A 19,858-nucleotide genomic window follows, 5' to 3' on the forward strand; every position below is an offset into this window, starting at 1 on the left:
CATAGCATGCATTTTTTGGATATATTGTTATATGCATGTGCTATTTTAAGGATGGACCAATTCAGTATAAAATCATCAATATTTTTATCTTTTAACTCTCATATATATTTTGACAGCATGTTGTCTTTTGAATACTTTTTATTTTTAAAGGATTGCTTATGATTGGCGAAACATTTTTTCCATTCACCCTCTGATTCTACATTGTTTATTAGGTACATTCTTAGAGGAAACAACATATTTATATACCACATTTTTGGATAAACAACTTCCATTTATTGGATAATTGTTTTTTTGTTTACAATTACAATTTTCTGTAATTTTTTCATTTAGGATTTTTTTTTTTGAGAAATTTTAATAAACATTTTAGGATTTCTTTATTTTGTTTTTTTGTTTAACAAAGCATTATTGTGACCTTTTATAATTCCTTCCATATTTTTTGTGCAATTGTAGCTAACTTTAGTTTTACTTCGATTAAATATTTATCGACTAATTTTAAAAACACTTTTATATATATATATATATATTGGGTTGGGGAATATACTCTCGACCAATTTGTCAATGCCTTTCTGCCAAAAGTCGTCCGGTCTAGTATCGAAGAAGTTATTGACCCAGTTTTTAAGGTCCTCTTCATTATCGAAGGTAACGCCCCTCATATGGTTCAGAAATCGGAAAAGATGGTAATCTGTGGGTGCAAGATCTGGAGAATACGGCGGATGCTGAAGGACCTCCCATTCGAGCTCTTGGAGTGTGGCTTTGACGACTTGTGCAACATGGGGTCTGGCGTTGTCGTGAAGGAGTATGGTTTGGCCTTGTCGATGAGGTCTTTTCAGTTGAATAGCTTCATTTACGCGGCGTAGCTGGGCTATGTAGAGCTCCTTGGTGATCGTGACATTCCTATCGAGCATTTCCCAGTGCACCATGCCCTCCCAGTCCCACCAAACACATATCATGATCTTCTTGGATGAAGGTCACGCTTGACTCTGGGCTTTGGCGTATCTCCTGGTGCCACTCATTCCTTCCTTTGCTTCGTATTAATGTATTATGACCACGTGTTGCTCGATGGCGGGCAAGATGTTGAGAAGCAATTTGAAGGCGATTTTCTTTGTTTACTTCGCTCAACTCGTGAGGTATCCAGGCTCCCAATTTTTCAGCAAATCCCATTGAATGAAGATGGTTGAGAATCGTTTTATGATCACAGTTCATTTTTTCGGCCAATTCACGACTTGTTTGGTGACCGTCCTCCTTTAAAAGTGCTTTGAGACGCTCTTCGTCGAAGTCAGAAGGTCTCCCGCTGTGAGGTGTGTCGTCGGCGTCAAAATCGCCATTTTTAAACTTTGCAAACCATTTTTGTGCAGTGGACTCACCTATGACACCATCTCCGTATACGTTGCAAATGTCCCGGGTTGCTTCAGCAGCCTTTTGGCCTCGATGAAAAGCGAAGAAAAGTAGGTGTCGAAAATGTTGTTTTTTACCTCCTGGATATTCCATTTTTAAGCCTTAAAAGTAACAAAAAATTAAATTATTTCAAAAGACAATTAAGACAGTTTTGTAGAGCAGAAAGAGCTCTATCGAATGAATATTTACACTTTGTCAAAGAGAAACAAATCGTCGTAAAATAAAATAAAATATAAAAACGCTACGAATATATTCCCCAACCCAATATATATATATATATATATATATATATATATATATATATATATATATGTATGTATATGTATATATATATATATGTATATTAGGGTGTCCCAAAATTTCACACATATTTGAATCTCAACTTGTAGTTATTTCCCATTCTCCTTTACCCTAGAAGTCCAAAAATCATAAAAAAATGTTTGTATCTGCATTAAAACAGATAGATGTAAATATTGGTTTTTGACAGAAATCAAGCAAATAATATATAATGGAAAAAAATCTTTATTTAACAAGTAGTTCATACAGTTTTAAGTTGTTTCTTTGTTACCTCCTATGTGAGCTTTTTTCTGTTGTCTCTTGCAACTAGCATTACATTTTGCTTCATGACCTCAGATTTGTGTGAGTTCACAAAATCTTGAATTAACCGAATATTTCGCTCTGCACAATCATTGACGCACATACTGTTTTTTGCAAATGATATGAAACTTTCAAGACTAGGGCCAATAAAACTAGCTCCTCAGTAAAATACTATGTGTGTCTTTGCATACTTTTGAGCTCTGGATATTGCTCTTTAATATGAAACACTTCTTTAAAAGCATTAAGATTATTGTTTGGAGCATTGTTAGTAAGATATGCTTTCAAAAACCATGGAGTTAAGAAGATTGCAACAAATAAAGAAGCAGTTTCCACCATGGTTTTCTCTTCTTCATTCACGACTTTAGATATCTTTGAAGTCATTGTGAGTTTAAGAAGATACAATGCATCTGCCACGAATCTTGCTTCATGGCAGGCTCCTGGTTGGTGAAGAGAGAAGTTAGGAACTTCTCCACCTAAGTATAATGCCACTAACTCACACAGCTCCTTGTAATCACCTCTTGAAAAAGTACCTAACGTAATAGCTTGCTCTCCAAACTCTAGGGCTGCTCTGGCTGTGGTATGTAGAGAAGAACCAACTTCTAGTTTATTCCAATCAAATTTCACTAAATCATATATATTCAGAGATTCTTCAACATCTTGCCATCCTTTTTTCAATCTTATGTACAAACCTTTTATTGGACCCTTTGTTTTTTCACCTGTCAAATCTCTATGAAGTGTGAAATATGGACTTCCAATATATGCCTCCTGCACATAAACCATAAAAGTGAAATATCTAGACTGGAGGCAAGAATGGCAACAGCTCCAGAAAATATCCCAGTATTTGATGGTGTAGTGTCACAACATATAGCATAAACTTGATCTGTAATGCTATAGTATCTAAGCATGTTAAGGATAACTTCAACTTGATCACAACCTTTGGAGCTCTTGATTTAAACCACTCCCAAGAGTATGTTATCTGTATCTTCTATGTCTGGGGAAGTGACACTTACAGCTATTCTTTCAACTGTGACAGTTATGTTCAGCTGTTCTTCTATCTGCTTCCATCAAAATGAAGACTCTTTCTTTTCAATGTGTCAAATATGTCCTGCCTTATCTGATCACCTAATCCTTCAACTTGTCCAAACCTTTTTCTATGGACTGTGCTTTTTGATAAGTTGATTTCATCCAAATTTACACCACCTATTTTACATATAGCTGCTATTATTAAAGTTTGAGGTCTTATGCCAACATTATATCTTGCAGCAGCTGCAGTTTTGCGTTCTATCAGTTCTTCAGGACTGATATTTTCCTAATCAAAATCTTTTTCAGAGGATGGTTCATTATCAGATTCAGGGTCAGAATTTTCATACTCAAAGGACTTTTCCTGTTCATGCATTTCTGCTGGAGCAAAGTATGTATTGATTTTCTGTTTTTCTGTTTCTTTTATCCTCAACAGTCTCTGATATATTTGTTCTTTGTTAATCATGGCTTTTTGATAGTTTTTGTCTAATTGTTCTGAAATATATTGTTTCCTTTCACCTTTTTGGTCTTTGTAGAAAACGCAAATCATCATCTTTTGCATTCTTAAAACGAAGACAGTCAAAAGCAATCTTATCCTAAATATTAGAAACAGAAATATCAAAGAGTCAGTTTACTTTCCTCAATAAAATCCAATTGTGTCTTTCCAAATCTATCTTGACTTGAATCCCAGTTTAAACTGTGTAATTTTCGCATCTTTTTATACTTCTGATCTAGTTTTAGAATCTTTTCTCTTACAGAAGCTCCCTTCCAGATTTCTACAGATGAGAAAATGTTTTTTTTCTTGTTGTAGAACAAAGTACATCTCTACAAAGTAAATCAAACCCTACATGAGCTTGTGGACATGCAACCAGCTGCTTGGTTGGTTTAAATCTTGCAGATCTAAAGTAAACAAAAAACATGAGCTAAATTTTAAAAAGACAAACATGAGAAAATTCAATTCTTTTGTTATTCTGTCACCTTGTTGACCGGGTATACTCCAAATGTCTCAACACACTGCCAACACTTGGAAGTTGATTCTGTGGAAGCTCATTCAGTGGGTATTTTAGAAGGTAAATCAGCCTTCTTGGGTTTGTCTGTATAGAATTCTTCCTCTTTTCTTCACGTGCTTTTCTTTTACACTTAGTTCTTTCCATTTTATCAAAATCATATTTAATAGTACTTAAAGCTAATACAAATTAAATGAGGTCAGTAAATATTATTTCACAGTAATAAAATTTGATATTGATATTACTATTGATATATTATGTATAGATTAAGTGTAAAGCATTTGATGCTCACATTGAGGCATTTAGAAATTTAATATTTTATAAATTATACTTGAGCTGATGTATATAAAGTTGTTTTTGTAAACATTCAAAAAAATGCAGGCATTTTTAAAAAAATTAATTTTGATCAAATTGTTTTTTGTAATATTTCACGTAGTTTATATTTCTGTATACAATACTTTAAAAGTTACTTTAAAACATTAGAGACAATCACACTTTTAAATAAAAATTCAGATGATTAAATTTTCTAGATAAAGCCAGAGATGTAGGTCTCAAGACCGAAGTCTTGGTCTTGAGACGCCTCGAAACTCATATTTAACTGTCTTGGTCTTGGTATTGGTCTTGAAGCCTAAAGACTTGGTCTTGAAAGCCTAGAGTATTGTTCTTGGTCTCAGACCTTTACTTTCTTACAAAAAATGTTAACTCAATGAATGGATTAGTTATTAATAATAAACTGTAGATCACCACAACTTCCCTCTCTCAACAATAATAATACGTAAATGATACACTGTATAAAGAGAACTTATGGAGAAGACCAACATACCAAATTTTATCAAAGGCTTTAGAAATTTTGAGAGCGATAGGCCTAACCTCTTCTTATTTATCTAATGCACAATAAAACCTTTTGTTTATTATTGTTAACAAATCAGCAGTAGAATGAGAAGATCGGAATCCATATTGATGATAAGAAAGTAAGTTAATATATTCAAGATAAAAGATTAAGTGTTTGTAAAATAAAGACTCAAAAACCTTGCTTATGATAGAAAGAAGAATAATGGGACAGTAGTTAAGCGAGTCAGATTGCTCTCCAGAATTTTTGAAAATTGGGATAGCAGATGCCGCTTTCCAACAGGCTGGAAAACAAGACTCTGATAAGGACTTGTTAAATAGTTTTGAAAGTGTAGACGACAGCTCCGGAAAGCACTTTTGCAAGACCATAACAGATATGTTGTCTAGACCACAAGCTGTAGAAGAGTCTAAGCAGGAAATTAATTTAGATACTGAAGCTAGAGTGATATGAATGTCAAGTAATGGATCAATCTGTTTGTCAGCTAAATCAGGTAGGATGTGATTAGTAGAATCAAGAGATAAGATTGATGAAAAGTGTTTAGCAAGCAGCTCAGCTTCGTCCTTAGATGAAGTAACAAAATCTGAACAATATAAGAGAGGTGAAACAAAAGTTTTGCCCTTATTATAGACACTGTAAAATATTCTCTGGAAGTCTTGCGAGCTCAATTTTTATAATGAAATACAAGATTTCATGACCTAAGAATAATGGGCTTTAGCGTTAGGCAAAATATTTTTTAAAGTGGTTTCTAGCAAGTTAGCAGTCGTGTGTTTTCTGGAGACTCGTTTTGCTGATAGATATAGAAGTTATGAACATGATTGGAAATCAAAGCAGCATAAGAGAAAAACCATGGAGTAGAATAAAAAGGAGGATAATAAAAGATTCCATGGAGGGAATAAAAGATTCCATGCCAGCCTAAATCGAAGAAGTTGCATAATTAGCTCATTTGTCAGCAAGAAGATGATAGGTTTCTACCCACAGGCCGTCACAAAGAAAATCATGGAAAGAGTTCCAGTCAGCTTTAAAATAGTTGTATAAGGTATGGTGATAGAGGGATTCTGATGATGAAGAACAATGAGATAATAGTTTTAGAGAGATCAAACGTGATCAGAAGCACCTAAAGGTAAATGAGGAGAAGCTGAACACTGACTAGGATCAAAAACAAGACATAAATCGAGTAGAGAAAGTAAATGATTCAGATTGTTTGGAAAGCAAATTAAAAAGTTGACTATTTGTGTTAGAAATTAAGAATGGCAAAAGTTGTGAGCCTTAACACCTGCAGAGTCACTGACACTAGAACCAAGCCATTTATTGTGATGATCAATAAGTTCACCAACAACAACCATATTGCCAAAAGGATAAACAGAGAGCTTGGTTAATTTGATCAGAAATAACATCAAAAAGAGTGTAGTCTTGAGATAAAGGAGAGCGATATAGAACATAGTGAAAGGTAATAGAGTGAAGTGGAGTTGAACGAAAGCACATAAAAGAATAGTCTGTGGATTCAAACCTAGTTTCCCAATAAATGGATGAATTCTTATGAATATAAATTCCTATGCCAAGCATGTGGCTACTGGAGTCTTTACTAATTGAAGGAAGATAGTCATCAACACTATCTAATTTGAGTTCATCTGTCTCATCACAAGTCGAGACAGCTGAACTAAAATTTGTCTCACAACAAGCATGTAGGTCTGATGAACTTTGCAAGAGATAAGACTCAACAGAAGAAAATTTACTTCAAAGACCACGAATATTAGTGATTGATAGATTTAGAGAACTTGGTTATGACAATGATTTTTTGTGTTTTATAGTTTTTAACACTTTAGTCATTTTTTAAACTGACTAAAGAACAGATAGTACTCAGTACACTATCTAATAGTAAAATTAATTAATTTCTTAAAGCACTGATAGTACTCAGTACACTATCTAATAGTCCAAGCAATTGCCTCATTTCTATTAATAAACCCCAAGCCGTAACAAAGGCTCCAAATGTAGCTTCAATAATACACACCAAAAGTACAAACAGGGACACCATCCATGCGCAACATGGCACTGTTAGTACTCTAATATTTTACAGCTGTTGATAGAATTGGTCTTTCTGAGAGCTACGACGGAGTTAGGGAAACCTGACTACCAGCAGGCTTTAGAACCATAAAACTGAGTTTTAGAGCTGTACCCTCATTAAGAGATAATAGAATGAGTTGTCTAGTCATAAAAACAACTGTTGATAGAATCGGTCTCTCTGAGAGCTACAACAGAGTTTGGAAAACCTGACTACCAGTTGATCTCAGTACCATAAAACTGAGTTCTAGAGCTTTACCTTCATTAAGAGATAATAGAAAGAATTGTCTAGTCATAAAAACAAAGACGCAAGCAAAACCCATGCAATTAGTTAAGAAGATCCAGCATTTGACATTCTAAACTGGAAACAATGTATTATAAATACATCTACGCCAGCTTGATAAATAAGGAAGGTGTGCAAAGCTGATTAACTGATAGAATCTGTTTACCCCTTACATGAGTGAGCATGAGTTTTATTGTGTTAGACTTATTAAAACCTAAGTTTTGATTCCGGTCTTGTTAAAACTTTCTTGGTCTTGGTCTTGGGTTAATTTTTTGATGTCTTGGTTTTGTTTTTGGTCTTGCAGCCTTTAGTCTTGGTCTTGGTCTTGAGCCTAAATATCTTGGTCTTAGTCTTGTTCTTGGCCTTTACTGTCTTGACTACATCTCTGGATAAAGCTATACAGGATGAGGAACATAAGGAGCATTTATGACAGAATACAAACAAGATAGTGCAGCAATTTGGGAATAAAGTCTAGCCACAGTTCTCCACAACAGTTACCCAACTTTTGGCAAAGGTCCGGTATGTTGTAAAGAAACTGAGAAATTGATATATATATATTTCTAGCAGTAGTTTATGTTGATGCAAGAATATTGTTTAGCCTTAAAAGCTATTGCTTTTAAGGCTAAACAATATCTATTTAGAAAATAACTTTAAAAAGAGATGCAAAAGTTTTAACAGTAAGTTAAAAAATTAGAAAAACAGCTGAATCATCTACAACACTTCATTCAGTTTTATGTAAATCTAGTTCTGATGAAGAATTAGACAATTTTGAAAAAGAGCTTGATAAAAAAAAAATAGAGAAGTGTGACCAAAATTAATTTTTTAAATAAAATGTTTTCTAAATAAAAATTTCATGGGCGAATGTCACAACCCGAAAAAAAAAAACATTTTAAAGTGAAATCAGCTTTTAAGGGAATTGTGGAATACCAATAAGGATACAGATATGTGCAGAGTAATCACTTCTATAGCTTTCTCTAGCAAGTGTAGAGAGGCTATTTTCTGCACATGAGTTTATATCAAGCAATCTTGATATAACCACCATAACCGGATATTTTATAATATATTTTATTATTTTGATTTGTTTTTTCTGGATTGGCTTTGAAGCTGCTGGAGGTAAAAATTTTATTGGAGCTTGAGCCAGTTTTTTGACCTTGACCGTATATATATATTTTAATCAACTTACAGTTTTTCTGGATATCCAAAATGTTTACCTTACATACAAATTTAGGTATTTGTGCAATATGTTTGTTTTTTTGGCTTTTTTATTCATCACTCTTACAAAAATTTGAAAGTTTGAAAAAAAATTAGGCATAATTTAGACAAAAGCAAAATTAAGAGGAAAATAAGGAAAAAATATATTCAAGATTTTTTCTGGATATTTTGCCCAAACAATTCTCCAGATTTTCAATATGACCTGGATGATCTATTTTATATATATATATATATATATATATATATATATATATATATATATATATATATATATATATATATATATATATATATATATATATATATATATATATGTATATATGGCATTGTTAGCCCTGCTCTAATAATTATATGATAATAATGACATATATAATACATAATATTTCTTTACTAAATTTCCTAAAGTATTTCAAATTCAGTTTTTGTTAGCAGCAATTGGAAAACAGTTCTCAAGGAAAATACAGATATTTAGAAATTTATAATCTAGGTAGAACTTCGCGATCAAGAAATTTCTCGTTTGATGAAAGTACTAGAAGGTGGACGCCCTGTTGAAGCTGTTTTAAAAGATCATTTTAGAAGTAGCAGTGATAGAGTTGTTTCTCACCTAAATATGCAGGTAACAAAACATTTTTATTATATATTTTCTTTTAAGACCCGTGTCTTTTAACAGTCTCATCGATATCATCACAGTTGAATTTATCAAAAATACCTATTCAACATTTAAATCAAAGTCTTTACTTCAATAAAAAATTGATTTATTTTAAAATAAAAATTGATTTAAATTTTTAAAATAGGGTTGCACAGCCATCAGAAAAGTATTTTGCATTTGATGCATTATTTTCTTTTATATATCTACTTATATTTTTTTAACTTATGTAAACAATGCCTCAATCAATATTGGCTAAAAGGTAACACAAAATTTTTTGTGTGAGAAATGTTTTCTCTATAAAATAAAGTACAATTGCAAAAGGTGAGCATTGAATTTTGCACCAGTGCACTGGAGAAAATCACAGCAGTGATAGTGATAATGTTATCATGAATATCCTGAATAACATATTGATAATTTTTAGCAAAATCTACAAAAATTAAGCATTCATTTTGTTATTTATTTACTTAATAGCACTCTTGAGACTATCAAGTCAACTCTTGAGACTATCAACTTGTTTCTCCGCGCAGTGGCCTTGTTCGTCGAGGTTCGTGTTTCGGAGTTATAGAGTTAAGAGAGGGTTATAACCACTATTAAGTAGCCTCCTCATCTGTAGTGGCTTTTTTGGCCTTGAGGTGAATAACAAAAAAAAAAAAAAAAAAAGTCCCTTGAGTGCTATATTTGTGTTCCTCAAGCAAAGAACTATTAGTATTCCAAAATTTAAGAAAATTTATATATAACAAAAACCAATGTTTTTATTTGAAATTTTCACAGCTATCATTTATTTATCATGGACTGTGTTAAAAGTAAAAATAATTCCTTTTTGAGATATGAGGGTGTTTTTATATGGAATGATATCTCAATCAGTTAATTTCCATTCTAAGTATGCTTCCATGATTAACCAGATAAATAATAAGCTTTGATTTGCTCTAGTTTTATTTAAAGTAAGTTCAAGGTCAATTTAAAAAATAATTGAAAACTTTAATTTGAATAATGTTTTTATTTGATTAACATTTTTCTTTGTAAAAAGGTGAATGTGGGATACCCACATAGTTTATCGAATCAGTGTAAACATTCTTATAACCTATGAATGATTGTTCTTTTGTAAAGTTGGTAGACTTGATGCAGCAATAATGGGGAACTTATTTGCAGATAAAATATTTCTATGGATTTGGATTTTAGTCTAGACCTACTATTACTACTATTGGGTTAGATTCAACATATTTTTAGCTAGTTTAAACTAAACTTTTTTTTATAAGTTTACTTTTCTTAATAAGTTTAATAATTTATTTTGTTTCAGAAACAGGTCTATTAACAGTCCTGTTAATGTGGTAGGTATTGAATTTATGTTTCTCAGATAATTTTTTTTTTATGTTGTAGGAAATAGTAAGTTGATTGAAATTTATTGTCAAATTCAAGTCAATCAAAAAATATTATTAATTAGTAAATTAAGGAAAAAGTACTGATACTATTACTGGTTAATCAGAAATTGATAGAATATATTTAATTGGTACATCATTATTATCTTCTTGTATTTATATATTTCTTTGAATGTATATTTCTTTCCTTAGCAGCTGTTCCTCTGTTGCTTAGCTTCTCTGTTGCTTAGCAGCTGTAGAAACAGTGAACAAAGGTATATCAATTTAGAACTTTTAAATAAATGTCTCTTTAAGATTTTTCCTCATTTATTTTTTGCTAACAACATTCAATGCAATTGTGATTGTATTGTCTTTTTCTTAACAAATTTTTTTTCCAACAAGGCTGCAGACAAACACGTTAAGTTAGGTGTTATTAGAAAACTATATAAGCAACAAGGCTATAGAAAACTTTTTTTTACTAATCATTTTCCAAAAAGGCTATTTAACTAACTAACTTATTAAATCACTATTTTAGTTATTATAGAAGAGAGTTAAAGAGTAAAAAAATGACAGAAGTCTTAAAATAGTTGACAGAAGTCTGACATTTGACAGAAGTCTTAAAAAATATTTAATTATCCTGGAAAGCATGCTGGAAAGCATCCTGGAAAAGAGAGGAAAAAGAGAGAAAGGATGTCATTAATACTAAAAACAGTAACTTCAATAAAATTAAACAAACTTAGTTGATGTTAACTTATCAAAATAATGTTATTAAACGTATCATGATAATTATAAGCATTAAACAAATGAGTTTTTTTGGGGTTAAAACTCACCAGAAATTGCGAACCTTGATCTGTCACAGAACTTTCTGTTCTAACAAAGTGATACCTTTTCAAGAATGGAATATTTATTTGGACAATTATTAAACAAGGTTACTTTATAACAAAGTTACTTTAGAACAAGCTTACTTCATATCAAGGTTACTTTAGAACCAGGTTACTTTAGAGGTAAGATTATCAGGAAGATCATTAAAAAAAGAATTTTTTATAAAAAGCTTTAAAATAAGTTATAGTTTAACATAAACAAGGGAGCTAGCATTTTAAAATGCATTAAACTTAGAAAATATCCAGTTAAGTGTATAGATAATAACTAGCAGGTATAGATGGGTTAAAGGAATACATGAAATGTCACAAAGAACTTTCACTCTGAAAACACAAGCTTGTTTTAAAAAGTTATAATCAGCAAAATGTAAATCAGTTATCTGAGGACTATGAAAAAGTTTTTTAAAAATTATATTTTTAATTCTCTAAATTATAATCTTTTTGAAACCAACTTAATGGCAGACGAATACTTAATGTTATTGCATCATTCAAAGAAAAACAGTGTGTATCTGCTGAACATGGACAACTAAATATTATGTGAGGCATTTCCAAAAAGTCACGCACAGAAACTTGAATATGTTTTGGGTATTATTTTCATAATAACATAACTGGCATCTTCAATTTATCTCAATTCTAGTCTATATAAATACTTTGTAAACAAAGAATGGTATACATTAGTGACATTATCAAAGAATAAATTAAGTTTAAAACAGAATGTGCAGAACAGAAAAATGTAAATTGTAGTTACTAGATAAAACAACCTCATTTTCTCTGAAATTATTTGTTTTACCAGTATGTTTTTTGTATAATTTCGTACACAGGGTTCCTGTACTGGTTGGTTTCGTGAACAGGGTTCCTGTACTGGTTGGAACACTTTGAGCCATAATAACCTGAGAGAAGTAAGGAAGATTCAACTAGTAAGATTAAGTGTTAGTATCAGATTATTAAAATTTGGACAGATGTCCAGTTAAAAATTAAAGCTTATGCATAAGAAGTAGGTACACATATTCCTTTCTATTGTACATTTGTCTACAACTGTCTAAGTATGTTTTTTTTAAATAATATTTTACATATTATTAATGATTTATAGAAAGCCACAGAATTGCAGCAATCGTTTAAATGCAGTCCATGTATGGTCACGCACAGGTGTCAAGCATAGAAGTAGCAAATTTGTTGAGTTCATGTATTTATTTTTATGAAAATAAATTGCTTATGAGTGTTTTAAATGAAAGATTATATTCCTACAACTCATATTTTATATATATTCAATGAGAAGTAGCAATTATCACATACTTTTAGCTAAAGTATAGCTTTTTGTAAATCATTATATATTTTTCAAACTTATTGCTGCATGTATATATATTAGGGTGTATCAAAAAACAATATGTATATATTTTGATGCACCCTATTATATGTATATATATTAGGTGCATCAAAAAACAATTGTTTTTAAAAATTACTTTGTCTGAGTTCTAAATGTGTTCTTTATAATAAAACAACACTAGATTTAAAAAATTTTAGAATAAAAAATATTTTTAGAGGTGCCTCAAGATCCTTGAACATTTAAAGCATTTTTGTAAAGATATTTTTTTTCAATATGTTTTTTATGAAACTAATATGATTTTCAAAACTTTTACATAATTTCACTTCTTTTGAGTACCAGGTTGACCTACTTTTGACCTAATATATATATATATATATATATATATATATATATATATATATATATATATATATATATATATATATATATATATATATATATATATATATATATATATATATATATATATATATATATATATATATATATATATATATATATATAATATATATGTTAGGGACCCTTTAAATGTTCAAGGGTCTTAGAGCACCTCTAAAAATATTTTTTATTCAAAAAATTTTCAAATCTAGTGAACTCAGACAAGGCAATTTTTAGAAATTGTAGTTTTTTGATGCACCCTAATATATTACCATTCAGGTGGCCTAAAATATGATAAAGATACTTTTGTTATAATTGTTAACATAATCATAATAGTATACATATTTCTTAAAGACTTTTAAGTATAAAAACAAAGAAAAAGAAAAATCAAACACAGAAATGCTTAAAAATAAGGTTTTTGACAAAATGCTTAAAAATAAGTTTTTGACAAAAATGGTGGGTACGATTTCAAGATTCACCGGAATACAGCAATTACCAATATTCAAATTAAACCGAATTTGAGACATGATCCAAAAGTTCTTGAAAGTATCTTTGCTGGTTTTATTCATAGAGGCTTGAAGGTTTGCAGTAAAAAATATTTACAACAAGAAATTGGTTTACTAATACAACTGTTTGCTGAAAATGGTTACGAAAACTTTAAATTAAAACAAATAGTTCAAAAATTTAAAACAAAAACCTTTATCTGAAACAAAAAAACCTACCTCCTTTAATGATCTGAAAATTGTTTTGCTACTGTGGATACCTGGGATAAGTCTAAAACTTATAAAAGTATATCGGAAGTTTGGTTACAAATCTGTTTCTATGTTGTTTTTCGAATACAAAGCTGTTATTAAAGCCATGCCTTAGCAAACCAGGTGTTTATAACTTGTCTTTGTGTTAAATCTTATGCAGTTGAAACTGGTTGAAATGTAATTTTTGACAATATTTTTTTGAAATGTAATTTTTGACAACACTTTTAATGGTTTGGTGTACCAAACCATTAAAAATACAATATTTTTGCAAACTCTTAAGCCACTATCAACTGACTATAAAGAATAAAAAAAATTTTCGAAGCAAGAAGTACTAAATTCATTAATTTAAAATTTTGTTTGCTACAACTGCTACAACTTCTTCTTGTGTTTTAAAAAAAATTTCTTTTTGTTTATACAGAATTTTATATTAGAATTTATAAAGACTTTTATAAAGTCTCTTTTGAACTTCTTTAGGACTTTGCTCAGTCTGTTTGCTTTAAATTGTTTTAAATAAAATAAAAAATGTCCTTAATTTATACATGATTATAGATCAAAAGAGCTTAAACTTTTAAAATGTTTCAACCCATAAATTTCCTAAAAAACATTTTTTTTTCACTCAAAGTTATAACTTAATAAGTAAACAAAAAAAATGTTGGTAGTTGCAGCTCTTTTTCTTTTGTTTCCTTGAGATATACTCTACTGTTTAAATATTTTTGCAATAACACTGAGCAGTACAGAACTAGCCCACCAGGATACGAGAAATATCCTGGTGGGCCTACCAGCCTAATATCCCTGTGGGTCTTTTGGACAACAAATAAAGTCAAGTTATTTTTCTGTTCTTTCTCTTCATCACAGCATTTCATTAAATTTATTTATTTCTTGTTGTCTGAACTTTGTTAATTGATCAAATCAAAACAATAAAAGTTTAACCGATAATTGAAAATTTAATTCAGTTTTTCAAATTTCATCCCATTCAACCTTGATTATTTAGATATAACTTAAATGATCAAAAAAGGATATTTTAGGTGAGACAGTCTTTGACGTAATTGGTTAATTTTAAATGTTGAAGGGGATAAGTTTTATTTATCATTTTGTTTAGGTTTTAGTACAAATTTCGATAACACTGTTTTTATAAATGGTTTTGTTATTAAAAATGCTAATTTGTTTATCAAAAGAATTTCAGAACATGAAGTGTCTTTACTTCATACTACATGTACTGAAGCATGCATTTAAAAAAACCAACGACAAAGACATATTCAGTAAATTTAATACAAAATCAAGTAAACGTGCACCAGCAAGGCCAGGGGTAATCTCGTAACACTATTATCTAAAACTACAGCAAATTCTGTTATTAATACTATTAATTTTTTAATAAAAAAAATTCTCTCAAATGGAATAAATAAAGCCGAAATAAGTATACAATTAGATTCCATCCAAGATATTAACTTAGTAGATCAATGTTCAGTTGTTACAAAATACACTAAAGAGAGTTGTGTTTATGAACAATTAATAGCAGTAAATAATTGTACTTCAACAACTGGAGAAAATATCTTTCTTAAGATGCAAAATTTTAAAAAAATATGAAAAATGATGTTAATAAATGTATTTGTAATTGTACTAATGTCCTTAGTTAATGAAAAATTTTATAAAAAATTTTGTTTGACTTATCTTTATATTACCCAGAACATTGTCTTATAACACCATAATAAAAGAAGCATTCTCGAAAAAACATATTTTAAAAAATAAGTTATTTGCTATCCAATTATTTATAATTATTATAATGATAAAGCATGGTTGTAACACGTTACAACCATACTTTTACTCGGTTGTAAGGGATGTAATACGTTTTTTTGGTTCTTGTTTTTTAGGAAAAAATGCAGGGGTCCATTTTTTTTTTTTGAGGGGGAAATCTAGCGGTAATGGGGGAAAAATTGCGATAGTGGTGTAGTGGTAAAGCGCTCGCTTCATAAGCAAGAGGTTCCGAGTTCGATCCCCACCACGTCCCTGGTAGTACCGCGCTCAACTTGTTTCTCCGCGCAGCGGCCTTGTTCGTTGAGGTTCGTGTTTCGGAGTTATAGAGTTGAGAGAGGGTTATAACCACCATTAAGTAGCCTCCTCATCTGTAGTGGCCTTCTTGGCCTTGAGGAGGTGAATAACAAAAAAACAAAAAAAATAAAAATCTACTAAGTTTAACTTTAATATTTTAACTCCAGATTTAAATAATATTTTTAATTTTATATTTTAATTCATATTTTAATTTCAGATTTAAATAGGACAATTAATACTGAAATTTACTGAAATTCTTTTTATTTTGGTATGCTTAAAGATTAACAAAGTTGGAGCAGTCCTGTATAAAAACTTCTTAAATAATTTTATCTTCCTCAATTTTATGTTAATTGGTATTAGATTTATATTGACACAATAAACATTGTTTATTTACATTTATTATATTTAATTACATTTAATATTTGATATATATATATATATATATATATATATATATATATATATATATATATATATATATATATATATATATATATATATATATAATATATATATTATTCTGATTCATTTCTCACAAGTCTGAAAGCAACCTGATTAAGTTGGGAGTTACTAGGAAAAAAAAGAATAGAGTTAAGGCACTGGTTGTCAAAGACTTTTAGGTTGTATGAGTTAAGGAACTGGTTGTCAAAGAATTTTAGGTTGTATGAGCAAAGAAACTAGACGAATAAAAGTTTTTAGAGCATGCAGATATAGTAAATAAATGAAACAGATATAGTAAATAAATGAAACTTAGATAGTTGGACCCACTCAGATAGACTGGGTTCAACTACGCTTACAATGCATTTTTGGACCTTGTCTAGAAGAGAAAGAGCATCATTAAAAGAATCAGCAAAAGTATGACAAAAGTATTCCATACAGGAGTTGAAATTTACAAACCACCAAGAGCCCTAATCTGTTACAGAAGTGAGATCAGTTTCAAGATTGACTGCCTGTTCTAAGCGATCAAAATGAGAAGACTTCTTTTAAGATAGGAGTCTAAAGTTGAGTTATCAGCAAAAAGAGCTACATATATGTATATACATTATGTATGTATATATGTATATACATTATGTATGTATATATGTATATACATTATGTATGTATATATATACATTATGTATGTATATATATATATGTTGTATATATATATATATATATATATATATATATATATATATATATATATATATATATATATATAATATTATTATATATATAAATGTATATATATAATATTATTATATATATATATATTATTATTATTATATATATATATAAATAATATTATTGTATATATATATATATATATATATATATATATATATATATATATATATATATATGTATATATATACATTATGTATTTATATATATATATATATATGTTGTATATATATATATATATATATATAATATTATTATATATATATATATATATATATAATATTATTATATATATATGTATATATATAATATTATTATATATATATATTATTATTATATATATATATATAAATAATATTATTGTATATATATATATATATATATATATATATATATATATATATATATATATATATATATATATATATATATATAATATTATTATATATATATATATATATTATTATTACATATATATATATATTATTATTACATATATATATATATATAATATTATTATATATATTAGGGTGCCTTTAATCCTCATATACAGGGTGTATATGAAATAGGGTTAAAGGCACCCTAATATATATAACTATATAGATATATGACTAATATATAACTTAAAATACTTGCCAATAAAACCCGCCTAAAAAAACCCAATAAAACCTAGGCAATCTGGGTTTTTTTGAGACATTTTATAATTTTGTGAACTATTTTGTTATTAATATATACTATTATTAACCAACATTTCTGAAAACATAAATATATTATAGAGCTAGCTGTAAGGGAAATTTTTATTCAAACGCAATATTATTTTTATTAAACACAATTTTATTTTGGAAACCAAACAAATTAGGTTTAATTAGATTTTTTAGAATAAATACACTTTGACAAGACTAATTATATTTTTGATATAGCGTTTACAAAAACAACTATCTATTTTTGATACTGTCTAAATATTTGTACAAGCTTTTTAGCCTTTTCACTTCTTAACTTATTTCTTACTTTTGACCAAATAAAACCAAACGAGGAAAATATTCTTTCTATTGATCCTGAGCTAGCAGGACATCTTGAAAGTTTAGAAATAAATTTGCAAAATCCTTCAAGCAATTTTTCTGAACTGGTTTCTCATTTTTCTGTTTAATGATAGACCACCAATCGCTGCACAATATTGTTAATATAATTTGATCTCTCAACATCCTTTGAGGAAACACACTATATTCCTTTAATTTAAGCAGGATCAACCCAGGTACAAAGTCAGGATAATGATTGTAAAGCCATTCTTCAGCCTCACCTTCATTTTCAATTGGCAGATTTTTGCCTACGAAAAGAAAAAACAATTCTGATTAGCATATATGTGAAAATAAATTTTTTTAATATTTAATGCAAAACTTATTTTTACCCCAAAAGCAAGAATTGGTATGCAAGATAATGGATAGGTGTCATAACATTATTAGATGTCTTCTTGATAGCTGTGTGGTGATGACTTAGTTCATGGTTGTTCAGAAGTGAGAGCTACAACTCAACACATTTGGTTAGGTGACAGCTGTCACTTTGCATCTAGAAAAAATTTTATTTTTTATTTATTTAATCATCATAATATTTTTATTTTTATTAATTTTCCTTTACACCGACAAAGTCTTATTATGTAACAAAAACTTTAAGTTAAAAAAAATTAAATACTTGATCTAAAACAACACCAAATATTTTGAGTTGGTTTTGAAGACTGTTAGCTTCTCTAAACATTGCTCAATTTTTAATAATTTTTCTGATTTTGATAGTTATATCATCAGGAGCTATAACCATCCCTTAAAATAAAAATTGAATAGTAAATCTTAAACTTTTATGTATTTTTTATACTTGAAGTTTGTAATTTACAAATACAAAATAATGGTATATGTGGTTGATGTGTATTGTAAAAATATTTCTGCTCTGAAAACCCTTATGTTAAAAGATTTGGATGTATTTCTTTGATTAAATCTTATTTTCATTATCTGTTACCACAGCAAATACTTCTTTGTTGCATGTTTCTTTAAGATCTTTAATAACATTACAAAGGAGTTTGGTACAATACTTGGCTGTTTTTTTCAGTAATGCATAAAATTTTAGACTTAAGTCCGTCATATGCACTATGAGCAATAATGGGATTGTTAGTAGCACTACTCCATCCATCTTGCATATTTTTTATTATTTTCTCTTCTTGTGTAAGTTAATCCATTATTTTGTTGTTTACTTCCTCATAAACATTTTCTAAGAGCTCTCCTCCACGCATTTTACAATTAGGTGGATTATATCCTGGTCTCAATGAATTGATCATGTCTATAAATTCTTGATTTTCATTTTTAATCATAAAATGTATTATTTTTAAATCTAAAATAAATCAATACATATAGGTTTGACAAGGATTTTATTTTTATTTTATAAATATATAATAATAGTACAGTTTTAAATTATTTTTTAAACTGTAATAAAAAAAAATTTGAAAATAATTTGAGGTGTTGTTATAAATTTTTAAAAAAATATAGAATATATTTTAAATAAAGTAATAAGGAGGGGAGGGGTTGCATTAGTATAAAATTGTATCTTTTGTACTATAGTTCATAATTGTTATTTTTTAAATATATGATGTCTTATATTTAAATATTATAATTTTCTTGTTTGGTGGAGTTTAAAATAGCATAAGTTACTGTTATAATTTACAGCTTAAGTTATAATTTAAAGTATGGTTGCAGTTAGTGTAATGTGCGAGGAACGTATTTAATACTATTAAGACATTACTTTTAGTAATTGTTTTTACTTTACATGATACTTAAAAAAGTAAAAGCAAAAACTAAAAGTAAAAACACAAATATTAAAATATTTTAACTACTTTAATTAGTCATAGATT

At 28.8% G+C, this 19,858-nt stretch overlaps 1 protein-coding gene across 4 annotated transcripts in view; it reads left to right on the forward strand.

The window, feature by feature from the left end:
* The window catches only part of LOC100200874 (centrosomal protein of 135 kDa), a 77,713-nt gene that overhangs the window by 5,098 nt on the left and 52,757 nt on the right, over positions 1-19,858 (forward strand). For all 4 annotated transcript variants that reach the window (XM_065814686.1, XM_065814683.1, XM_065814685.1 and 1 more), the window contains exon 3: positions 8,910-9,038. In XM_065814686.1, coding sequence (XP_065670758.1) covers positions 8,910-9,038 — 129 coding nt within the window. The remainder of the gene's footprint in view (positions 1-8,909; positions 9,039-19,858) is intronic.

The sequence above is a fragment of the Hydra vulgaris genome, chromosome 12 (assembly GCF_038396675.1).
Source record: "Hydra vulgaris chromosome 12, alternate assembly HydraT2T_AEP".
NCBI lineage: Eukaryota > Metazoa > Cnidaria > Hydrozoa > Anthoathecata > Hydridae > Hydra > Hydra vulgaris.